The sequence below is a fragment of the Euprymna scolopes genome, chromosome 14, assembly GCF_053919585.1.
Source record: "Euprymna scolopes isolate OS-2025 chromosome 14, ASM5391958v1, whole genome shotgun sequence".
Lineage (NCBI taxonomy): Eukaryota > Metazoa > Mollusca > Cephalopoda > Sepiida > Sepiolidae > Euprymna > Euprymna scolopes.
This window is the reverse complement of record NC_136495.1, coordinates 81,492,533-81,519,321: the sequence shown is the minus strand read 5'-3', so window position 1 is coordinate 81,519,321 and position 26,789 is coordinate 81,492,533. Positions and strand designations below refer to the sequence as shown.

Below are 26,789 nucleotides of genomic sequence, written 5' to 3'. Positions count from 1 at the left end.
AACACTATGTGTAACTTAACTTCTCGTATTTTTTGGCGCCAATTTTTAAAACTTGTTGCTATTGCTACTATCTCTTTTTGTTATTGCTGTCTATATTATGATGTCTCGAAACGATATTCCCTCAATGAATTGGCAAACAGAAAATCCGGCAGAAACTTTCAAACTTTTCAAACAACGTTTGCAACTGTATTTTATTCTTGATAAAATAAAAACAGAACAACAAATAAGTTATATTTTATTGCAAATCGGGGATGAGGGACTTAGAAGATTTAATACCTGGACATTATCGGAAGAAGAAAAAAAATCTCATGAATTTATATTCAATCAATTCATAGAATAGCTCCAGTCAAAAGAGAATTTTGGAGTGAATCGATTAAAATTAATGTCTTACAGACAAAAACAGGATGAATTGTTGGATGATTTTGTAAATAGATGCAGACGACTCACACAAAAATGTTCATTATGCGAATCTGATCAATAACAACGTATAATTGAACTTATTATCGCCAGCACTCCAATTGTAGATTTCCAAAAGGAGTGGTTGGGAAAAGACAATACCCTAACATTAGAAGAAGCTATTCGTATCGGAAAAATGCTCAGGATTATGTTAAATAGCAACGAAAATAGTAGCACCATTAGTAGCACGACTATCCAGACGATAAGAACATCAAAAAGTTCTAAGAAATTTAACAACTGCTTTAATTGTGGTAGAAGCCATGGACTTCGTCGTGAAGCTTGCCCAGCATATGGATTAAAATGCAAAACATGTGGTAAAGATAACCACTGGGCAGCAGTTTGTTTATCAAACAAAACAAAACCACGGCAAAGATCGAAGTCACGAAGCAGAGACTACAAAAGGTCAAGGCCAGAGTATCAACCACAATATCGGAGAGACCAGTCCAAGAAAAGACAGCCCATCCAAGCTGATGCAATGTGCAATACTCAAGGAATAGATGAAAACTTGAAAGCCTTACTTTTAGTTTTAACAGCATGAAAACGTTCTCTATCACTCAGAGAGATGAAGCTTTTGTTTATGCAAATATCAAATTGTCTAATAGAAATGATACAGGAACTCAAGATAACACATTACCAGTCTCTACATATCGTAGAATGTTCCCAGAGAAATTAGATGCCTATGGTTTCCCAAACATAGAAAGCAAAACAAGGAAAAACAAACTAATAGCATATAATGGTACTCTGATAAAATGCTATGGTAGCATCAATATGCCATGCAAATACAATGGAACAGACTGGCACAACAATGTTTTTACATTGTAGACGTACAAGGGCCAGCAGTTCTAGGATTACCCTCACTAGAACAGCTCAAATTAGTCACCCTTCACTGCACAATCAGGAAATAAGAAAGACATCAGCCTCCTGCTGCAACACCAGTCAATACAATAAAAGGCCTGATGCAGATGCACCCAGATCAGTTTGATAAAATTGGTTCCATGCCAGGGCCTGTGCGACTATCACTCAACAAAAGCATATCACTGCACATCGACACCAATTGCTCTAAAAGACAAAATAAAGCAGGAACTTGATAGCATGGTCGGAAACAATTTTATCAGAAAGGTGACAAAACAAACAGACTGGGTTTCGAGTTTAGCATACTCACATAAAAAAGATGGGCGCCTGAGAATATGTTTAGACCCAAGACACCTGAATATAGCACTCAAAAGACCACATCATGCCATTCCTACAGTGGAAGAGCTAACACACAATTTTGTAGGTACCAAGCTATTTTCTAAACTGGACGCTAAAGCTGGTTATTGGTCGATACACCTGGGCAGTGAGTCTCAACTACTAACAACATTCCAATCTCCTTATAGTAGGTACTGTTTTTAGAGATTACCATTTGGATTGAGTGTATCGCAAGATATTTCCCAAATGAAGATATACTAGATACTTGAACAAGGTGATGGTGCAGTGGGAATCGCTGACGATGTTGTTGTCTATAGTAAAACGGATGAAGAACACAACCACATTCTATAAAAGCTCAAAGATCTACAAAACATGCCACACCCAACCTGTAAGAAAGAGCTACAAGAATTCTTAGGCCTTATCACATACTTATCACCATTTATTCATAACCTTGCTGACAAGACACATACTTTAAGAGGACTATTAAAGAAGGATGTATGACACTTTTAATTAAGTGTCAAAAGGTTGACTGGCGAAGTTAATTAAACAATAATTAATTAAATTATAATATTAATTGTTTTATTGAACAGTATAAAATTTGTTAAGGTAGCCAACATTTTTTAAGAACCAAGTGTAATAAACTGTCATTGAGTGCAAAGAGATGGCGACCTTAGCAAGAACAGGATTTGACCTATAAATCTGTCAATAAAACAAAAACCATCTGTAGGTGTATTGACCTTTCAAAATTATAAACGAACTATATAAGTAAAATTAATTCGGTTTGAAAGTCCGACATTTTAAGTGCAAAGAAATTGGGAATGACAGATAAAACAAAAACAAAGTGCAGACGTTTGCACCTGCTGAAAAATCATAATTTATCAAATTATAAACAATAAATATATTTTTAAGTTGGCAATCATTTTTGGGTCGGCCTAACTTGGAATTGAGTACAAGCTTGGCACAAGGACTGGGCGGCTATACATTATTCATCAACTAATCACAGAATTGCTCCGTATAGCCCCTCCCAATGATTGCAACTAATTGGCCGATTATCTAAAACCAATCAAAGGCTAACCTGAGTGATTGTTACGACGATAGCTATTAGTCGGCAATCCCCATTGGCTGGCCAATCAGACACTGATTGTTCAAGTATTCGGGCCAATAAATAGAGGATACCCAAAGCGAAAAATCGAGTTGGTTCATTTTTTTGCCGCCGCTTAAAGAACCAAATCCGTTGCCATTCTTCATCAACGCTGCTTAATTGCAGTCAAGAGTTTCTAAGAAAACTTTATTCCGCCAGTCAACCACAATCACTCCCCTTGCGTGGTGTTTGAAGATTGTGTTAATAAACGTTGTTATTGTTTATAACAAACGCTTTCAGACATTTTTTCTTTGATTGCTTGGCAACTTTTCTTCCCTCCAGCAACAAATTCAACCTTCGTCGACTGGGCCATACTCATCTATTCTTTCTACGGATCTTAAAGCAACGTGGGCGTGGAAGGAAACAGAGAAAGACCAGTCAACGTATGTGGTAATCACGAAACCATCGGCCAACTCGGGTTCGTGAAGATATCGTACCACATTTGGTGCCTTAAGACGCAGGATTGACCCTGGTTAATTACCAGACGGATCTCGTCGCATCTGTGTCGCAGAATCCAGTATCGGCGCTTCAAAACACAAGATCGACACTCTGTATATTCACCGGCACAATGACACTCCACCCAGAAATCAGCCTAGGAAGCAATTAGCTCAACCTACTCAAGCCACTCACCAGAAAAATCCACAGAGTCAGGGTAAGTGACTATTTTTCTTTGTTCTTTGCATTCACTGTGCATGTTGGTTCATTTCTAAATAGCTTCTAGGTGTGTTTATTTTTTTTTTTTTCTTAATACAATGGCTACTTCTCGTTCAAATATTTCACCTATGTTGGTAACAGCTGGATCAAAGATCCCAATTTTTTCTGGTAGACCGGCAGATCTGAAACCATGGCTGATGGCATTGAAAAAAAAACAAAGGGTCCATAATTTATCGGACCCTGAATTGATTAACCTAGCCTATGACTATTCAGATGGAGTAGTGTCCGAATGGATTGGAACTTATCTTGATGACCATTCGGATACTTCCAGTAAAGCCTTATTCGATGAAATCACAGCACAGTATGGAGAGTTTGTCAACCCTGCTGATGCTGCTCGAGCATTGATTAAGGTGATACAAGGAAAAAATGAATCGCTTGCAGAACTGGCTAGTAGAATGTCAAGTCTTGCAAGGCTGGCTTATAGAGACTCTGAACTGAGAGAAGGGTCAGCTGTACAGGTACAGCTAGCTGAATTCTTCATTGATGGAATAAACAATACTTTCATTAAGGAAGATGTGGCCAGAGCCAACCCAAAGACACTGTCGGAGGCTTTGTCATCAGCCAGAGAAAGTGAAAGGCTTTATGAGCGACTTCGGGGCTGTGGGAAATGAGAAAAAATGAATAATAAATTTTCAGGTAGAAATCATTGGCAACAGGAGGGAATAGGCTCTCATACAGTACTAAGGGAACCAAAGGCGGAGGGTTACCATAGAAAATGGTCTGGAGAGAGTCATGGTTGTTACAGCTGTAGACAACCAGTAAAAAAAAAGGGGATTACTTCAAATCAGCATGAACGCTGGAATTATTACGAACAAAGGTGTCCAAAGTCTGAAAGCGGGAATGTAACTTACTCGACTTCAGAAAAACGAAACACCAAGGCACCGGCACAAACAAAAAGTCGCAGAACTAACCATATTCAGTCATTAAAAGAAAAAAAGAATAAGGGTACTCTTGCTCCTAAAAAGAATAATCCAAGAAATTCCTGCTCTAAACGGGAAATGATTAATATTCCCAACACAAAAGGAGCAGAAGAATATGAATTATTCACACAGGGCTCGGACATGACGTGTAGGGTAGATATCATGGGCAAGCAGGTAGAAGCATTGATAGACTCCGGGTCAGAAGTCTCGCTTCTAAAGTCCTCAATTTTTGAAGACCTAAGAGATAGCAAAATAAAGTTGAAAGACTCAGATTTAACAGTAACTCAAGCAAATGGACAGAAAATGAAACTAAATGGTATGATCCACCTACCTATTAAAATCGGAAAGATTAAGACAGGTTCAAAATTGTACATTGCACCTGACTTAGACCAAACCATGATTTTAGGGGAGGATTGGTTAAAAATAAATAAAGCACAATTATGTTTTAATCCAAATCGGCTAACGATAAGAGGGGTAGAAATTCCCTTGGGTAATAGTTCCGGCGGGGAAATTAAAATCTACACTACGGACAGTGTAAAATTACCCCCACGAACTGCTATCTCCTGCGCAGCCAAACTAGTCCCCTCAGAGCCAAATAAAGAAAACCTATACCAGGTGATTTCAACGGAGGAGGTAATACCGGAGGAGGAAGAAATAGTGTTAGTTGAAGCGATAGTAAAAGAAAATGAGAAGGGAAAGATTCCAGTTATGTTGGCAAATTTGGGTAATAAAACTTTGAGCGTTCCCAAGGGTGAAAATTTGGGAAGGGTAGCGCCAATAAGAATTCGGAAGCAAGTCAGGTACATTGAGAAACGCCCAATTAAGATGAGCAAAAATACAATTAATCCTAAGGACATCAACGTACCTTATGAGCATAGACAAGAGATAGTGAATTTAATTCAGAAGAATATAGATGTTGTCGCTAACTCAGATAAGGAGTTGGGACGAACTCAGTCGGTTCAAATGAAAATAGATACTGGAAACAACCCACCCATAAAAATGAAACCGTACAGAACTCCGATACACAAAAGGGAGTTAGTAGAAGAAGCTGTCAAAGAAATGCTGGAAGCTAAGGTGATTGAACGCTCACGATCTCCTTGGAGCTTTCCCATTGTAGTGGTTGACAAAAAGGATGGGGGACACCGCTTTTGTGTAGATTTTAGAGCCCTCAACAACATAACTAAGCCGCTTGCTTATCCACTACCATTAATAGATGATATACTGGCCCTCTTAGGCAAGGCAAGATGTTTTTCCACCCTTGATTTGAGATCAGGGTACTGGTAGGTAGCCCTGGATCAAGATGACCGTGAAAAGGCTGCATTTGTGTGCCACTACGGGCTTTTTCAATTTCGAGTTATGCCCTTTGGATTGGCTAATGCTCCAGGTGTTTTCCAACAACTCATGTCCATAGTACTTGGAGGGTTGGAAGGCTTTGCTATGGCATATCTCGATGACATACTAGTTTTCTCGAGCAATATAAATGAACATTTCCAACACCTTCAAACGGTATTCAATCAACTGAGAAAACATGGGTTAAAATTAAAACTGGCAAAGTGTCAGTTCATGATGGCAGAAACTAAATACTTGGGATTTGTCATAAATAAACAAGGAATCAAGCCAGATGATGATAAGGTCAAAGTAATTCGCTCGATGCCAGAACCTAAAACTGTTAGACAGGTCAGGGGTTTTATAGGCGCAATCGGATATTACCGAAGATTCATACCTGCATTTTCAAGAATAGCTACCCCTCTTATAGCTCTCACAAAAAAAAGTGCTCGCTTTAAGTGGACAGATGATTGCCAGCGATCATTTGATACGCTGAAAGATCAACTGTCAACGATCCCCTTATTGGCATACCCAGACATAAATAAACCTATGATCTTGTACACAGATGCGAGCGACCTGTGTATTGGGGCATGTCTAACTCAACCATGTCCTGAGAAGGACGGTCCTGTCCCAGGAATACCAGAAGAAGTACCTATCTACTTTCTTTCTCACAAGTTAACATCTACGCAACAGAAGTGGCCTGTCATAGAAAAGGAAGCATTTGCTATTGTATATGCTCTCCAAAAACTTGATTATTATCTAAACGGTGCACAATTCGTGATAAAAACAGATCATAAGCCTTTGAAATATCTATTTAAAGCAGATTTGACAAATAAAAAGATACAACAATGGGCCTTAAAAATAAGTGGATACAACTGTACCATAGAATATCTATCGGGCAAAGAAAATACATGTGCCGATTTATTGTCACGTATCCCTAATCAGCTAGAACAAGAATCGACGCCTCAAGAACTTGAAATTGATGATAAATTTTATCAAATAAACATGATAAACTCACATAGGTTGGATTATAGACACACCTTAGATGAAACAGATAGAACGGATGAAAACCCCAAAAAAGAAATGCCCCAATTAGACAGATACAAGGAAGATGAAGAAATTAAGACGCTAAAAAGAACCATAGAGTCAGGTAAAGCATCTAAAGCATTTCTAGAAAGATATATGGTACAAAATGGGTTGCTATACTATCTTTCTGACCGAGACGGAGACGTCCGACCTAGGTTGTATATACCCAAACAGATTCGAGGGGACATATTGAGACAGCTTCATGATAAAATGGGGCATATTGGTATTGACAAGACGTACGAACTCATAGGCAGGAAATATTACTGGCCGGGGTTGTACAAGGAAGTCACAAACCATGTAAACCTATGCGTTGTTTGTCAGTCGAGGAGCGGCAAATCTGAAATTGCACCCCTTGAAGAAACTGATGTCCCATTTTATCCCTTTGAAAAAATTAGTGTAGATGTCTCCGGACCCTATGGGGAAACTCCACAGGGAAATAAATACATAGTTAGCTTTGTGGATTGGCTAACTAACTGGCCGGAAGCCTATGCAGTACCAGATAAGAAAGCTCAGACTGTAGCTAGACTATTACTAACCGAAATAATCCCGCGCTTTGGGACCCCCTTAGAACTGGTATCTGATAATGGCCCAGAAAACGTTAATGAAGTAATGAGACAAACAACTGAAGGTCTCAACATCAAGCACATTGTAACATCCCCCTATCACCCACAAGCTAATGCTAAGGTTGAGCGGTTCCACCGATTCTTGGGAGATACATTGGCAAAGCTCACTAAAGACGACAAGGAAAATTGGGATTTATTCCTGACTCAGGCATTAGCGGCCATAAGATTTTCTATTAATGAAGTGACCGGATTTTCCCCTTATTTTTTACTATTTGGTCGAGATGTAATCTTGCCTATTGATAATCTATTAAAACCCCGTAGGAAATATCTGGGAGAAGATTTTCACCAGATAATCCTCCAAAATCAACATAAGATATTTATGCAAGCTAGGCAGAGGATAAAACGTGCCCAGAAGAAACGAAATGAAAGGGTAAACTTGGGGAGGAAAGAGGTAACCCTCAAAATAGGAGATCCGGTGTATCATAAGAAGCATCTACGACAAGGGAAGCTTGACGAAAAATGGTCTCCTTATTATAGAATAATTAATCAGACAGGTCCAGTAACTTTTGTTGTATGGGACCAAATAAATGGCAAAGTAAAAAAGGCTCATGCAAATGACTTAAAATTAGCAGGAGTAGAAGAATGGGAAATTCCTAAAAGAAAAGAAGCAAATCCACGTATGAGATGGACGAGGTGGGTAGAAGCCCCCTCGGAGACTGATTCGGAGTCAGAAATTGAGATTGAGCCAAGCCCAATTGCTAGATCACAAATAGAAATTGAAGAAGTAGGAAATGCCTTTGTGCAAAATGAATTGGATAGTTGGGAGAGTGAAGACGAAATTCCCCTGTCAGAGTTACGAAAAAGATATCAAGAAAAAGAAGATACACCTTTAAAATACAGATTAAGAAGCTATCAAAATAAAAAAAGGGATGACTTGACATCGGGCCAATCCCATAATATAACTGATCACCAGCTTGCACCAAGTTGTGACTCAGCGAATCAAGCATGTGTGCTGGATAAAATCTAAAACCGGCATTATATAACAGAGAGATGGTTATGTAAGTTTCCATGGATGCGTCTGAAAAACAAAACAAAATAAAATAAAATATAGAGAAGGAATATATAAACAGAAGGCTTGAAAAGAAGTAGGTTTTAAAGTTAGACGGAACCATATTACCTTTCATTAGTAACCGACTGAATTTAACCCCCTATTCTCTTGTAGGATGGCTGAATTGAAGTCCCTACTCCTGCTGAGCATGCTGACAACAGTAGCAGCCCTGCGACATAGTCAGAATGTAATTTTTCGCAAAACAAGTGAAGTAACGATTACAAGGTCAAAATGGTTAATAGTTTTTACGATGAACTTCAAACCCTATTACTCCTTATTAAATAAGTTGAGAAAAGAAATAGACGAGGTCACCTTAGTAGGAAAGGATTTGGAAATTGATTGCATAGCTAATGAAAAAGGGAAATGTTTTAATCTGTGGTGCCCACTTATGCAGGACATAAAGATTATGAAAACTAGTGTGGAGGTTATAGAAAAATATTTGGATGGATTGAAACTATTACAAAATAGAGAAAAAAGATCGGTACTTCCCATAATGGGGAAAGCGTTAAACGTACTTTTTGGGACTATAACAGAGGAACAATTAGATGCCCTAAAGAAAAGATTGAGGACTTCTGAAAAAGGTCAGATGAAATTGGCCCAAGTAGAAAAGGATAGTATTACTATTCTAAATATAACCAGGGTGGAACTAGCCGATAACCGTCGCAAAATAAATGAGTTAGTGGAGGGGTTTAAGGAAATGCAAGTGGAGCTCGGAAATATCACTGGAGAATTAATGATCCGAGTGATAAAACTGGAAGATTGCATAAGAAAATATCTTCGTTTTTTAACAATCATCGAACAATTGCAGAAAAAGTTGCAAGCACTGTTGGACTCCATACAAAACCTGCAAGCACAGTCTGATATGTTAGCTTTGGGTCATTTGTCTCCAAATATAGTGGAACCTTTTGCATTAAAAGACCACTTACTAGAAGTTCAGGCCAAACTACCTCATCACCTAAGATTGCCAGCGAATCCCACAGCTGAGCTGTGGTATTACTATAAGTCATTGGGTTGTCTAACTCTCATCGAAGATGGTAAATTGCTGATTGTGGTGTCACTTCCATTGTTGGATACCGGTAGTATATATGAAGTCTTTCAAGTCATTAATTTACCGATTCCTTATCCACATGAGAAACAGGGATTGGGAACTGTCGCAAAATACAAAATAGAATCCGAAAATATTGCTCTTGATCAAACTAGAGAAAAGTTCATGTTGCTTACCTCTTCCGAGGCAGAAAAATGTACACATGATCTACTCGGAACCTGCGTATCTAATAGCCCGATATATACATTCAGCAATCACCATTTGTGTGTAATCGAATTATTCAAGGATAATAAAAAGGGAATAGGGCAGCATTGTCAAATAGAAGTCCTCCTAGATGTAATGCTGCCAAATGCTATTAGGATAACAGATGGGGCATGGGCGATAGCAGCGAAAGATGAGTTGGAACTATCTCAGGTATGTACCGGAAAACCTCCAAAAACAATAAAAATATCTCCTCCGTTGACCACTCTGCAGGTGCCATTGGGCTGTGGGGTCTATGGCGGCGCTATAACCCTTCCTCCCTATTACCAAGCCGAGGAAAAATTTGAGACCAGCGACTCTTTTTTACCATTGATGAATATCACACTTACTAGTAGATTAAGCCTATGGGAACCTCTAATAAAAGGATTTCCAAACATGACCCCGCAAGCAATCCCTAATGTCGTAAGTCCTCTAAAGAAAATAAATTTAAGGGAATTAATACATAAACTCGATGCACTTAGAGAGGAAAATTCCCTAACAGAAAGTGAACAAGTAGGTAGTTCTACCTGGTTAATTTTGGTAATAGCCATCATCTTATTAATTGTATCAGTTTTGTTAACATCAAGCCTGATAGTACGCCATTGTTTAAGTAAGCTTAAGAGAAATGAACCAACTAAACTGCACAAGAATGTTGGGAGCTCAGGAACGGTTGTCACTGATCAACAGCAGAGACTGGAACAACAAATCGAACTTGAACCAATAGGTGACATACAAACTCCACAGACCACAAATATCCCGAAAGAAGCCTTGCAATTACCATCGGTGGAGATACTTTCAGTGTAATGATCTGAATTTCTTGGAACAATCGATTAAAAAATCTTTACAAATGCATGAAAAAAAAAATTTTCCTACAAATGCATTAAAAAAAAAAAAAAAAAAAAGAAAAAAATTTTCTACAAATGCATGAAAAAAAAAATGAAGGACTCTGCAATGAACATTTATTATTATTGTTGTTGTCATTATTATCATTATATAAAAAAAAAGAGATAATAATTCTGTAAAAAAAAAAGAAAATGAAAACATTTTTTGTAATATTTTAAAATGTCAAAAAAAAAAAAAGGGGGGTGAAGAAAAAAAAAGATGGGGTTGTTTGTTAGGATGAACAATTGATTTTTTTTCTATGGACACATACAAAACTGAACTGTGTAATCAATCATTGTAATTATATGTCTTCTGTATGTACCGTTAAACATGATTTACCGACATTTAACCAAAGGTTAAATGTCGGTAAGTGGGGGAGGAGTATGACACTTTTAATTAAGTGTCAAAAGGTTGACTGGCGAAGTTAATTAAACAATAATTAATTAAATTATAATATTAATTGTTTTATTGAACAGTATAAAATTTGTTAAGGTAGCCAACATTTTTTAAGAACCAAGTGTAATAAACTGTCATTGAGTGCAAAGAGATGGCGACCTTAGCAAGAACAGGATTTGACCTATAAATCTGTCAATAAAACAAAAACCATCTGTAGGTGTATTGACCTTTCAAAATTATAAACGAACTATATAAGTAAAATTAATTCGGTTTGAAAGTCCGACATTTTAAGTGCAAAGAAATTGGGAATGACAGATAAAACAAAAACAAAGTGCAGACGTTTGCACCTGCTGAAAAATCATAATTTATCAAATTATAAACAATAAATATATTTTTAAGTTGGCAATCATTTTTGGGTCGGCCTAACTTGGAATTGAGTACAAGCTTGGCACAAGGACTGGGCGGCTATACATTATTCATCAACTAATCACAGAATTGCTCCGTATAGCCCCTCCCAATGATTGCAACTAATTGGCCGATTATCTAAAACCAATCAAAGGCTAACCTGAGTGATTGTTACGACGATAGCTATTAGTCGGCAATCCCCATTGGCTGGCCAATCAGACACTGATTGTTCAAGTATTCGGGCCAATAAATAGAGGATACCCAAAGCGAAAAATCGAGTTGGTTCATTTTTTTGCCGCCGCTTAAAGAACCAAATCCGTTGCCATTCTTCATCAACGCTGCTTAATTGCAGTCAAGAGTTTCTAAGAAAACTTTATTCCGCCAGTCAACCACAATCACTCCCCTTGCGTGGTGTTTGAAGATTGTGTTAATAAACGTTGTTATTGTTTATAACAAACGCTTTCAGACATTTTTTCTTTGATTGCTTGGCAACTTTTCTTCCCTCCAGCAACAAATTCAACCTTCGTCGACTGGGCCATACTCATCTATTCTTTCTACGGATCTTAAAGCAACGTGGGCGTGGAAGGAAACAGAGAAAGACCAGTCAACGTATGTGGTAATCACGAAACCATCGGCCAACTCGGGTTCGTGAAGATATCGTACCACAGATGCACCTTTTCTTTGGGAAGATATGTTTTGATAAACTCAAAACAGCAATTAGGTAAAATTCTACGTTAACATATTTTAACACAACTGAAATACCAACACTACAAATGGATGCAAGTTTAAAAGGACTTGGAGCTGCATTAATGCAAAACAAAAAATCTATTGCATAAGTCTCTAACAGACACTAAAAAGCATTACGCATGCATAGAAAAAGAGCTTCTTGCAATTGTATTTGGGGTCCAAAGATTCCACATACACCTATACGGCCGTAGATTTAAGGTACTCACTGATCATAAGCCACTCATCATGATTTTACAGAAGCCACTGACTAGGGCACCTCCTAGACTGCAGCGAATGCTGATCAAGTTACAGGGATATCAGATGCAAATGGAGTACATACCAGGACAGGAAATGACTCTAACTGATACTCTGAGCCTAGCACTGAAAACACAGACACAATTGACTTAGACGTGCAAGTCGATTTGGTGAGATTCAGGAGTGAGTTCCTGAATGAGATAAAAAAGGAAACAAAGGCTGATCCAGTACTTGATCAGCTGCAAGAAATCATAACAACAGGATGGCCAGATTCAATAAAGGAAGTACCGCCAGCAATACGGTCATACTGGTCATACAGAGATGAACTATCTGTCAATGATGGTATCATCATGAAAGGGTCAAGGATTATTATCCCAGAAACCCAACAGAAAATCATTTTAGACCAGCTTCATTACAGCGATCAAGGTATTGAAAAGACGTCTTCAAGCCAGGGATGCTGTATAATGGGAGAAGATTAATTCTGATATCAAAAACATGATCAAGAAATGTGAACATTTCTTGATCATGTCAAGAAAATCTTCCAGCAAAACCAAAGAAAACTCTACAACCACATGACATCCCCAGCAGAGCATGGGAAGTTGTGGGAACTGACTTGTTTCACTGTAATGATCAAGAATATTTAATAATTGCTGATTACTACAGCAAATTTCCAATTATAAGGAAAATGACTAGCTTAACTACAAACAACATGGTCATCTCAGCAATGAAACAGATTTTCTCTGAGCATGGTATTCCCACCAGAGTTATCAGTGACAACGGACCACAATATTCCAGTGAAGCATTCAGAAAATTTGCCCAACAATGGTAATTTGACCGCATAACGTCATCCCCAAATTTCCCAAGATATAATGGATTTGTTGAGCATCAAATCCAAACAGTTAAAAGACGACTAATCAAGGCAAAACAAGCAAGTAGAGACTCTAATTTAGCAATGCCTACGAACAACACCAATCAGTCACAAGTTACCAAGCAACGGTGAACTTTTAAACAACCGCATTATGGGATCAAACATAATTGCGAAAATTCTAAATCCCAGATTTCCCAACACTGACCATATCCATGAACAACTAAAACATAGACAAGATATGCAGAAAATGTATCATGACAGAACAGCTGATGATTAACCAGCACTTGTCCCTGGACAAAATGTTCGAATGCTAGACAATCAGACAGGGAAATGGAAACCAGCAACAGTTTTAAGTAAACGTGAAGAACCCAGATCATACATCCTTCAACTCCCAGATGGATCTTCAAAAAGACGAAACAGAGTCTAAATAAGGGCGACTGGAACATCTACCCATAAACAGGTTCATTTCAATGATCAAATCACCTCATCAGAAAGTGACTACACTAACACAAACAATAGCTTACACCAGCTAGCACCAAAACAATCAACATATCACACAAAATGTGGCCGTGAAATACATAGGCCAAAAAGATATAAATAACATATGTACTGGTGTATATAATAAACATTTGAAGAATGTTTTTTTTTATCTATCTGGTAAGGGGGATTTAGTAATTGTGACACTTACGTCACCCGCACGTCGTCCAGTGGTGGAATGACCCCGGTTGTCGGTTCTGGTGTTTCCTCGACGAGGATGTCAACGGCCGGTTTCCTGAAACAGACTCGTCATGCAAAACAATTGAAAAGACCAAGTCAATAGTTGTTTTCTTTTGTTCAAAATTCCTTGTATTTCAATTACGGGTACAATCGTAATTAGCTGTTAAGTTAGGGACTGGCCACTTGTTAACTGCGAGGTTCTCTCTTCTCTCTCCGACAATTATCTACGTGACAGGGTCAATCGATGAGGCATCTTCGCTCGTTGGACCCAAGGAAGCAAATCTCTCTCTCTCGTGGTGTTCAAAACTCCCCAGTTATATGGTGGGGGCGTGGACTGGGTCTCCTCCCATTTCGGGTCGTTGGCCAATCAGAATTAAGGGCTCGCTGTCCGTCAAATCTTCGCCAGGCGGCCTATACCCAAAAAAGGAGCTGTCTTTTTTCCTCTGTTGGCATTCGGGTGTTCTCAATCTCGGCCGGCACGGGCCTAATGGAACTTGACATGTCGTAAAAACAGAAATGTCTTACTAAAATTATTTTGAGAGAACATAAAAACAGCTGAATCCAATTCCACAAAGGCCACGTGTCTTTTCAATAGGGGTCACTTACCGCCCAGGGGCAGTCGACACTGATTGCTTTGTACATTGGAATTTCATTGGTATCCTCCGCCACCCACGCGCTCAGCAAGCAGCGCCGGGCTGTCATGGTCAATTTAACGTTATCGCGTTCTCCAGCCATAAGCTATGGTCTTATCTTCTTTTCTGTCTTTCCTTTTTCTTCCTTTTTTCGTTTACAACTGTTTTCCTCTCCTCTCTTTTTCTACGCCTGTTGTTTGGCTCACCGCTACTACTTCCAGTGTTTGTTTCCGGGTGCATTTAGCTTGCATCTCACTGCACCTAGAGCCTGTCTCACTCTGCCTCCCTCCCCACGACCTGTCTTTTACATCGTAAAATACATCTTAACTCTCCCAGGTGAATTGTTTGTCAGTTGGCTGGATTGCCAACTGCACTGACCGATTTAACGAGAGAGAAAGAAAAAAAAAATATTCGTAAATCGTTGGCCAGCCCCTCTTTTTTTTGGGGGGGGGGCATTTTAATCACATGCCAAAAGTTATAACGTCTCTAGGAATTTAAATGTTCGGTTTGGTAGTAAGAAATCAACAAAAACAAAACAAAAACCAGAACAAAAAAAAACAAAAACAAAACAAAACAAAACAAAAAAAACAAGCGGAACCAAAGAAAAAAAAAGTCTCTTGTTTGTTAGGTGAGTGTGGGTGGGTGCGTTCCCTCTTCTTCTGTCTCTGTTTGTCTTTGGTTTACAGGTGTAAGATGTGTCATGCAATTTTTCCTTTTTTTTTTTTTGTGTGTGTGTTTGCTGTGTGCATGTGTGTGTGTGTGTGTGTGTGTGTGTGTGTGTGCGTGTGTAGGTGTGTTCTCTCTTCTGTTTGTCTCTGGTCTACTTTCTTACAATTGTAACAGTCATTTTGGGCGGCATTTGAACCGACTCGTTCTCCGTTCTTTCCACCGCGTCTGTCACAACCGGGGCTGCATCCGCTGGCACCCTTCTTTCGCTTTGCTGCTCGGCCATCTGTGTTCTAGTGGTGCGCCCCCCCCCCCCAGTGCAACATAGCACTGCAGTGCCTGTCTAACGAGGTCCACAGGCAACCTTAAATCATGCAGTCGCTCAACCCGTATTTTCAATAATACGTCTCTCAACCTTCCCAGGGCCACTATGCTGGGGGTACAGGTTTCCCGATGACAACACACCTAACTGCGCACATACACGTTCCGAGATTAACATCAGCGACTGTCCCGCCGGCCACAGCCAACAATTTAAAATATGTCTACACCAGATAGTCCAGTTCTAACAGTCCTGTCATTATGACGTCAACTATATTGGTCACTTCTCCTCTAAATATCTGCACCTGGAAAAATAATCCTCTCAGCGCGGTCGCCTCCACCCTGGTGACATTTGGCACAGACTCACTATTTTCGCCAGCGGTGCCAGCACTTACGGATCGTTCTCTATCGTTTCTAATTTCTCCGCTGAGGAGATTTCTCATCCTTAGTTATCTCCTCGCCTGCTCGGTCCAACCACCGGTCACCGGACCAACTTGGCTTCCTAATCGTGGATGCAACTCTACTCCACTGCAATATCACCACCGCCTGCTCAGGCTGCCACATCCCTCCTCGATGGATTGCCCTATTGAAATCCAATCCTATCCACTCTGCAACGACCGGTCAGCGAAACGAAAACGGAGTAAATGTGGTACTCTGGTGGCTGCAAGGACCCGAACCAAGCATGTCGTGGTCAAGTCGCATTTCCACAGTGATTCACCTATCTCTGAGTGCTTCGAGGTCAGGCTACTTCACTGTCACGCAGTCAAAATTCGAATTGCCCTCAGTACCGTCGGTTTCGAATCCGACTGAGGTGCAAAAAATTTTTTTCCCAAAAAAATCAATTCAACCCTCGGAAACTTATATCTCCATTTTTTTTTTCTCGCTGCATACACAAAACACACCTCTGCACAGTTTAATTCTCACAACAGCGTTCAACATTGCTACATAAAAATACAGCCGATATCCAGCTAAAATGTTTCGTCAAAGTTCACGAACTGCTCAATTACTTAAGTCTCCTCTCAAAAGTAAGTGCGATAACATCACGTGGTTCTCTCTACAGTCCAAAACTGCTTCCCCACAATTTAATTATCACAGTTTTCCTTCAACTGGGAAAATCTCAGGCCAAGCCCTTTTTTTTCGACAGTTTAAATTCCCCCAAGACACCCTCGCTCAATACGCGACTTTCTCGTGCTAAATTACTCTCTCCGTTGGCCAATTTAATCACTGCGAGATACTTCTCAATTACTTATAGCTCTTTTCTGCTATTTACGGCGCCCCCTCACCCTGAAGCTTTCCGTTTTAGTCCCTAGCTACCTCCAAGGTCAGTCCGCGATACAATTTGCCAACAGTGCGAACACATGGGGGCCCTCCATGCATCCACAGAGAAAACAATTGCACCACATTTCAACCAGGAGATGTCGCTCCAAGCTCCCGTCTCTGTCCTACTAACCCCCACTGGTCCTTGGTGGAAGGACGTCACACTACTCCTGGGACAGGGAGTCCCTTGCTCCCCTCAACGGCAGCCTCGGTTCACCTCTCCCCATTTGCTGGAGCCAGGAGATGGGTATTGGACACTCTTCATCCAATTCGCTCGACTCCTCAGCTGACTCTGCGGTCAACTGCCATTCAACTGTCTTTTCTTCACGAGCCACAGCTGCTCTTCGTGATCTCCTATAGCTGATGGAGTGGAACCCTGCAATTTCCCATTCCAACCTTCCGTCCGTCTCTGTATTTCTAGGCTCTATAGAGGTCGTCTCTCTCGTCTTAAACCGTCGCTCGGTGTCGTCCCTATAGTCGTCAGGAACTCTGTCCTCATCTCGCGTTTGACTACCCCCGGGATTCTTGATCTTTTTATCCGTCTCCTTCATCCAAACTTGGTCACCCTGTCTTAACTGTCCAGTAAACGCTGCCTTTTTTTTCTTCTTGACCTTCCTGGTCCTATCGGCCGTCGCTTTAGGGACCGTCCCTGATTCTCGGACCACTGGATCTGTAGGAGTTACTCCCTTCTTATTAACCTTATACGTCGCTACCTGTTTGACTTGGGACAATTTTCCTCCCTGTTCCTTGGTGCTATCCACCTTGCCCATACAGGACCCAACATTTCTTGGGGGAAGCTTCCTGTTGCTGTCAGCTCCCACAGGAAGAGGGACAGACCTCGTGTCACCTAGTGGTATCTTCACCCCTCTCACCGTTAGCGTGTCTGGATTAAAACTCAGAGTGGTTCCCCTCGCTCGGAGCCAATCCTCTCCCAGAATCATTTCGTTGCATAGCCCGGATACCACATACAGGGGGAAATTCTCTTTCTTTCCGGCCGCTCATACGGGTAGCCATACCTTCCCTGCCACCGACATCCAGCTACCGTCGGCCTGACTGAGCCCCACATCCGACGAGTACAGCCTTCTCCTCCCTGCTACCGTCCGATAGACGTCCACATCTATTAAGGATATTATTGCTCCGGTGTCAACCAGAGCCTTCACCTGCGTGGCATTACAGGTGAGTTCCCCCTTTTTGGTGAGCGGAGGGAACACCTGGGCTCTCCTCTTTTCCTGTTTCAGGGTTCTCTCCTGGTACCCCGCTCCCATGAGCATCGCAACTTGTAACAGTGGTTTCTTTCCAACCCTACCTGTCTGCCCTACTTCTCTTTCTCTACAGATTCGCCGAGGGGGTGGGGTTTGGTTCTGATTCCTTCTCTCCAGAGGATCTTTCGCTCTCGAGTGGCTTTTCCTCCGGTCAGGACAGTCCCTCCTAATATGTCTCAGGTCTCCACACCGCCAACACCTGTGGGACTGGTGGCTGTAGGAGAAGCGGTCAATTTTGCTTCTTCTCTGACACGCGTTCAGTTCGGTCTTTACGATGCCCACTCTGACTCTCCCATTCTGTCGGGGTGTCTTCTCGTAGACAGTGGGGCACTCTCTCGACCGGTGGCCCTCGCCCCCACAGTTCCAGCACACAAATCCAGGCTGGCCCCGGGCGAATCCTCCGGCCCCATATCTCATTCTGTTCCCCAGTTCCCCGCTTCTATTTTGCGACTTCTCCCCCATTATTCTTTTCTGCAACCACGCATAGTTCTTAGCTATTTTGCGTGCTTCTTCTAGAGTGTCTGGGCAACTCTTTAGCATCTCTATCTTGGTCGCTTCGTCCCGCAATGCATCTACCATTGTGTCAACTAGCATTGCTTGGGTTGTGGGCATCTCACGGTGTTCGGACACTGGATACACTAGGACCGCCAGTTCCTGCATGTGATCGACCAGTTCATCCACGCTCTCCCTGTTGGCCATCTGTATTCGAGACAGCTCGCGCACCGCCTGCACCGTGGTCTTTTCGCCGGCGAATTTCCTCTTCAAACTGATCGCGAAAATCAGACCAGGCTTTGCTTGGGTTGCTTTCCAAGCATTTGCATATATATTCCGAGGCAACCCCGGTTGCACCGTCGCAGGCAAGCAGAACCATTTCCCTTTCTGTCAAACCATATACTAATCTTTTTTTCTCTATGATCGCCAACCACTCCTTGACTCCCCTCGGGTCTCCCCCATATGCGGGTATGCTAATTCCCCACAGTGGCCGCTCCATGGTCATCTGCAGCTCAACAGTCTGCTCTGACCCCTCCCCCATCGATTGACCCGCCCCGAATCCTCCCTGAGAATGCATTGTCTTATTATCTATTTTTTTCACCACTCCTACTACTCCTCGCCCCTACAAGGTTGAACAGCACCCAACACAAAACACAGACAGCCGCTGAAACCAAGCAAAGCATACAAAAGAGGGAACCAGCAAAAAAAAAATGGACTTACCCGGTCTGTTGCACCTGTGTTCTTCTGCGACTGGTGGATGACTAACGAGCTGTTTAGACTTTTTCAAGATGTGCTTTGGTTTCGAATTTACTTTCTTTCTCTTTTTCTTTTTTTTCAATTTTGGCTTTCTCTCTTTTTCTCCCTTCTTGTTTTGTTCGTTGTTTTCCTTGGGTTTGTTTTAACTTTTTTTCAGCGGTCTCGCGTATTCAGAAGACACGAGAGAAGAATTATGCCCGTGGTTATTCGGTCGTACGTCGCTTCTTCTTTTTTTTTTTTTTGACGTGTTTTCCTGTGTCCGCGGCTCCAGTTATGTGACACTTACGTCACCCACGCGTCATCCGGTGGTGGAATGACCCCGGTTGTCGGTTCTGGTGTTTCCTCGACGAGGATGTCAACGGCCGGTTTCCTGAAACAGACTCATCATGCAAAACAATTGAAAAGACCAAGTCAATAGTTGTTTTCTTTTGTTCAAAATTCCTTGTATTTCAATTACGGGTACAATCGTAATTAGCTGTTAAGTTAGGGACTGGCCACTTGTTAACTGCAAGGTTCTTTCTTCTCTCTCCGACAAAAACTCAATTATCTACGTGACAGGGTCAATCGATGGGGGATCTTCGCTCGTTGGACCCAAGGAAGCAAATCTCTCTCTCTCATGGTGTTAAAAACTCCCCAGTTATATGGTGGGGGCATGGACTGGGTCTCCTCCCGTTTCGGGTCGTTGGCCAATCAGAATTAAGGGCTCGCTGTCCGTCAAATCTTCGCCAGGTGGCCTATACCCCAAAAAGGAGCTGTCTTTCTTCCTCTGTTGGCATTTGGGCATTCTCAATCTCGGCCGGCGCGAGCCTAATGGAACTTGACATGTCGTAAAAACAGAAATGTCTTACTTAATTATTTTTGAGAGAACATAAAAACAGCTGAATCCAATTCCACAAAGGCCACGTGTCTTTTCAATAGGGGTCATTTACCGCCCAGGGGCAGTCGACACTGATTGCTTTGTACATTGGAATTTCATTGGTATCCTCCGCCACCCACGCGCTCAGCGAGCGGCGCCGGACTGTCATGGTCAATTTAACGTTATCGCGTTCTCCAGCCATAAGCTATGGTCTTATCTTCTTTTCTGTCTTTCCTTTTTCTTCCTTTTTTCGTTTACAACTGTTTTCCTCTCCTCTCTTTTTCTACGCCTGTTGTTCGGCTCACCGCTACTACTTCCAGTGTCTGTTTCCGGGTGCATTTAGCTTGCATCTCACTGCACCTAGAGCCTGTCTCAGTAATATCATAGAACTACTTTCATACGCGCAACAGCTGTGGCCCCTTGGCGTATGAATATATTGAATATATACAAGGACCTCACTTCCTGCTCGGACATGTGCTAGTTAACATGTATATATCTTTTCCTTATATATATATATATATATACCATTCACTGGACAAAGCGGGGGAGGGCAGAGCGGTAGCTCTAGATATATCTAAGGCTTTTGACAGGGTATGGCATGAGGGTCTCCTCAGTAAAATCAGATCATACGGTATCACTGGTAGAATACTTAACATCATTAAATCCTTCTTAAATAAGAGAAAAATCCAGGTTGTCCTCGACGGTCGTACATCTAAACAATATGATATAAATGCGGGGGTGCCCCAGGGTTCTATCCTTGGACCTCTATTGTTCCTGATATTCATAAATGACCTCCCCGACAACATTGCCTCTGAGATGGGTATATATGCTGATGACACTACACTCTATGGCAGGCACGACAGGAAGACGAATGAACACATTTCTAAAGAAATGGCAGAAACACTAGAGGAAGACCTCCAATCTGTAGTGGAATGGGGTCAAAAGTGGTTGGTCGCGTTTAATGCTGCCAAGACTAAACTAGTTTCATTCAATAATTACAAGAAACCCTCTCTACCATCCATAGCAATGGCCAACGACTCTTTATCTGAGAGTCCATCTTTCAAACTCCTTGGCCTAACGTTCACAGGAAACATGAGTTGGAACAATTACATTAAAGGCATTGCCAGGGCCGCTGCAAGAAAGGTGGGCTCTCTCTACCGTGCTAGAAAACTACTAACACCCGAAAGTATCCTGTACCTCTATAAGGCCACCATTCGCCCATGTATGGAGTATTGCTGCCACATCTGGGCTGGTGCATCTGCTACTAGTCTCTCGCTTCTTGACAAGGTTCAAAAGAGAATCGCAAACCTGATAGGCCCTGAACTGGCATCTAAGCTTCAGCCTCTGTCCCATCGACGAAATGTTGCATCCCTCTGCCTTTTCTACAAGTATTTTAGTGGTGAATGCTCTGACGAACTGCAATCACTTGTGCCCCCACGACGTGAGCACCCTCGACAAACCCGACAGGCTGCTAAATCCCACCCCCACACTGTAGAGATCCCTAGATATAAAAGATCTTTTTATTCCAATAGTTTCTTCCCCAGAACCGCTAGACTCTGGAATTCCATTCCAGGTCCCTGCTTCCCCAACAGTACTGACGTGCAGAAGTTCAAGTGTAACGTGAACCGACACCTTGCTGCCCAAATCCCTACATAGTACCCCAGTAGTTATTGCCCCTGATAGTAACCCCCTACACCAAAGTGGCAATTTGCCTTGTTTGGGGTGAAAATGTAATAAAAAAAAAAAATATATATATATATATATATTAATAACTCATTTGTTCATCTAAACGTCTCTGCTATAATTCAAGCATCAACACACCCACACGCACACAATTCAACATCTACTTACGCCTGAAAGTAACCTGTACCTTTATAAGCGCCCATGTATGAAGTACTGTTGCCACATTTGAGCTGGTGCATCTGCTATTAGTCTCTCGCTCCTGGACAGGGTTCGAAAGAGAGTCGCCAATTGTTATCTAAGCTTCAGCCTCTGTCTCATAAACGAAATGTTGCATCCCTCTGCCTGTTCTACAAGTATTTTAATGGTGAATGCTCTGATGAACTACAAAGACTTGTACCCCCTCGACATAAATACCCCTGACAAACCTGACAAGCAGCTAAATCCCACCTCTACACAGTAGAGATCTCTAGATGTAAGAATGTACTTCTACTATAATAGTTTCTTCTTCAGAACTGCTAGACTTTGAAACTCCCTTCCGGGATTCTGTTTTCCCAACTGTACTGACATGCAGAAGTTCAAGTGTAATGTGAACAGACATCTTTATAGAGATGAGACAATGCAATGGAGTTTCATTCTATATTAATAAACAAACTTTATTTGTTATCTTCGTTAGTAGATGCGTACAAGAGAGACACCGGTTGGTAGGTTGAAGTGTTCTTGTGTTAAGATAGATTTAATATCATGCCGGCTCGTTGAAGCAGAGAATAGTTCAGTTCCATTTACACATGTTTATAGCTAGTAGCCGTCGTTACGGAGGAAACCGGTTAAAGGAGAAAGAAATGGCAAAGTCTTCAGTGTGTTTGCATGTTGTCGTGGGTGAATGTGAGTTGTATGTTCTTTAGCATGATAAAGAATGTTTGTTTGGATACAGCACGTGGAAATAAATGGAAGTTTGAAAAGAGCCATTGTTAGCTTGCAGTACTCACGTTCGGCCGGGGGCCGAAGCCCACCGGCAATGTGTGCTGCTTGACAGAGCAGCGAGAAAAAGAGGAAGAGGGTTTCATATTTCGCCTTTTATATACTCGGTCACGTGATAGAGAGCTGGCTTGTGATTAGACAAGCCAGGGAGAAAATGAATTTCAAATCTCGAATCATGAGAATTAGCTTCTGCCTGTGATGTAGCGAATGTCGGCTGTTACATCTTGCTGCTCATCTTCCTTCATAATGTCCCTGCAACTTATGTCCCCGATAGTAGCCTCCTACTTCAAAGTGGCACTGTGTCTTTCTTGGGGTGAAAATTGAATAATAATAAAAAAGAAACTTATGATAGACTTATTTATTAAATTGTTAGATGAAAGTACAGAATAGTTAACAAAGAACCCCCCCTCTACAGGTTCTACAGATTATTTACTATGTTACCATAACATTTATTGAGTGAATTAATTTCTACCAGTAATTTGTTTTATTTTTAAGTCATTATCGAGACTCCAATGATATAATCCTATGTCAGAAATTTTTTCATGTTCTCACATAACGCTTGAGTCGCTCGACACTTGTAATTTGTAAATTAATTTTGCCAATTTTCTGTAGTATTTATTTAAGTGAAAATCTTTGGAGTGCAAGAAAATTAAAAGCAGTTGCCGCCAGCGATTAAATTAGTGAATTAAGTTTCCATTTTCAAGACTTAATAAAATAATATATATATATATATATATATGTGTGTGTGTGTTTGTGTAATTATTATTATTATACATACATATATATATATATATGTGTGTGTGTGTGTGTGTGTATGTGTAATTATTATTATTATTATTATACATATATATATTCATTTTATTTTTTTCAATTATTATTAATGTTTTCTTACCTTTTCAACGTCTGCCCACTTGTCGATAATATCCGTGCAGAAATTGTAGAATTCAGGTACGTGAATACGGAACTGCTCCTTTTCTGTTTCGTAATCGGTGCCCGCGAAATTTTCTTCAGGCACAGCATAGTAAGGGCGATCTCCGTTTTTGCGACTATAGTGGTCGCCATAGGCATCGTTTATTGTGGAATGGGGGCGGACAAGGAAACTGTTAAAAGACTTGAGCGGGTAAGATAGTTTACGACGAGAAATTGAATAATAGGAATAATGTGTTTGCCTCGCTTGAAAACTGTTGATAATAGTTTTAACAAAACACGAACTTGTTAGACCTTTTTTTTGTTGTTTGTCGGCATGCACTAGCGCAAATGAACTTAAATATGACGTGGTGACTTTTTGTAACTGTAGTTTTTTGAGAATCCATCCGACCGGATTCATTTTCTTTTTAATTCAAACTATTACGTAAACAAGCCAACTAAAATTTAGTTGCATGAACTTTCTAAAAAGATATAAAAATAGAACAAGACTCGTTGGTGGTTGTAGGGGCAATTAATTTAAAACCTGCTCCAGTTTAGAGCTATACGAAGTGCACTTTAAAAAATATCTGTAGAACGTCAAGGTCGTCTACTAAGTATCCTTATAGGCTACCACAAAAATAGGCCACGGTAAAATGAGTCCTTTTTGCTAGGCAGAAAAATTAAGCAGTCTATGTATCTATAAAAGTGAAAATGTGTGTGTGTGTGTGTGTGTGTGTGTGTGTGTGTGTGTGTACATTTCCCTACAAAATAACGCTGTCACTTTTCTGTCTAGAGACTCGAGATTTGACATAAGGGGTATTGAAATTTTGGAAAATCTTTTTAATCGGTTTCTGGACAGAAATTTGGCTGTCAAGGGGTCAAAATTTAACGATTTGACCTTTGGGTCTAAACATTTGAAATTTTAAATGTAGGTTACTTGGACATGGATCAAACTTTTTAATTTGATTTGAGCCCCAAAAATTAAACGTTAAGGGGTCAAAATTGGAGTCAAAGTTTTAAAAAAAAATTACTCAGCCAATTTCTGGTCTAAACACTTGAAATTTTACATAAATGGTATTCAGAGATAGGGCAACCTTTTTAATCGGCTTGGGTCGAAAATTTGAGCTCCCAAGGGGTCAAAATTCAGAAGATTTGACCTTTGCGGTGTCTAGCAAACTACTCAGCCAATTTGGGGTCTAAACATTTGAAATTTATACATAATGGATGTTCCGTCCCGTAAAGACCACGTGCTCCATTGTCTAGAGTGTTTTAAGCTTTACAACAGAAAGTATCAACACTTCTCCAAAATTAAAACTCTGAAGACATTTTGTCATTGAATCAACAGGTTTATTAAAAATGAAGAAGGTAAAAACTGACAACAGAAAGAAAGAATAAAACAGGATTAGCGTGAAGCTTGGTGTGGAAGGGGGGGGAAGCAGAAAATGTTTAAAAATATGTCGAAATTGAATAAGTCCAAAATACTAATGAAATAGAAAGTAAGAAATTAATCAAAGTCCCAATGTAGAAACAAAATAAAGGATAAAACTTACAGCGAAGGTCTGACGTCGAGGAGAGGAAGGTGGAGGCGGTAGCAGCTAAACTCTCGTGGTCATCAACCCATGAAAAAGCGAAAAAGGCCAGCCCCGGTGTTAGCATTGAAGGATCACAAGTTGTCCCCTCCAAAGAAAGGGAAGGATGAGGGGCAATAAAGAAAGACTGAGTCACGACAATGGGTATTCAGACATCCGGCAAGCATTTTAATCAGTCTTGGGGCGAAAATTTGGCTGCCAAAAGGTCAAAGTTGAAAGAGTTGACTTTTCCAAATTCTACCAAATTTCTTCGCCAATTTTGGGTTTAAATACTTGAAATTTTAGATGTAGGTAACTTTGACATGGGTAAAACTTTGTATTTTGATTTGAGACCAAAATAATAAATGTTAAGGGGTCAAAATTAAAAAAAATTTACCTCTGCGGTCTCTACGAAATTACTCAGACAAATTTTGGTTTAAACATTTGAAATCTTACATAAAGTGTACTCACAGGTAGGGCAAGTTATGAACAGTACATAGGGCCCGAGCAAAGCCAAGCTGAACTGCTAGTTATGGAATAAATATCGATTGAAAATAGATTTTATGACCGTTCTTGAGGGATATATTTTTTTAAATAGGTTACTCCCCCCCCCCCAAAAAAAATATTTAAAAAAATTGTTTTAATATAATAATTGGAAAAAATAATACAAGAACATGTATAAATAATAAAGTTTTATTTAAATCTATTTTTAGGCAACATGGCCACCAGCGATAAAAGTATCGTAGCCTCGCCGTCACCCTAGCAAACAACGGCGAGGGCTACTCAACTAGAATAATTACAGTGCACAATGCATGTCTGCTCGCCAACCATAAAACCCAGTTGTGCGTGCAGCCACATTAAGGCTTTTTCAGTTGCATGCACATTTACTTTTCTACATCCACACAAATATTCCACCAGACATAGCAAAACTTGGTAATTGTCACAGACAGCATTGAAAGCATCCCACGTGACAGTGGTGTTGACTTTTCGTCCAATTGGTGTTGAAAGAACGCATTTTTGTAAATAATTTTCTGACAGCCTTCGCTGGAGCCAGTTTGAAGTCGTTATAAACTCATCACTCACTAAAAATAGTCAGTCAAAGCCAACCCAGTATGCTGTAATCAAACAAAAATTGACTCTGTCCTTGTGACATTAAACCCCACGCACACCTGTCATTTAATTCTCCACATGGAAACGGATTTTTACTCTTATCTGATTTTTTGCTGAAGTAAGCAATTGAATTCTGATTGTTTAAATTTCATTTAAAAGAACATTGATTATTTCTGCAAAGAACTGGTTTCTCTATTTCCTAAAGAACA

General features: G+C 40.6%; 1 protein-coding gene across 2 annotated transcripts in view; it reads right to left on the bottom strand.

Moving 5' to 3' along the window:
- LOC145293128 (acyl-coenzyme A synthetase ACSM3, mitochondrial-like) overlaps positions 1 to 24,621 on the bottom strand; it is a 261,013-nt gene extending 236,392 nt beyond the window's left edge. The window contains exon 1 of one of the 2 annotated variants that reach the window (XM_080139532.1): positions 23,889 to 24,621. In XM_080139532.1, coding sequence (XP_079995658.1) covers positions 23,889 to 24,323 — 435 coding nt within the window. In that variant the 5' untranslated portion in view covers positions 24,324 to 24,621. The remainder of the gene's footprint in view (positions 1 to 23,888) is intronic. The other variant, XM_080139533.1, reaches the window with a different exon arrangement.
- Between the last annotated feature and the right edge of the window lie 2,168 nt (positions 24,622 to 26,789).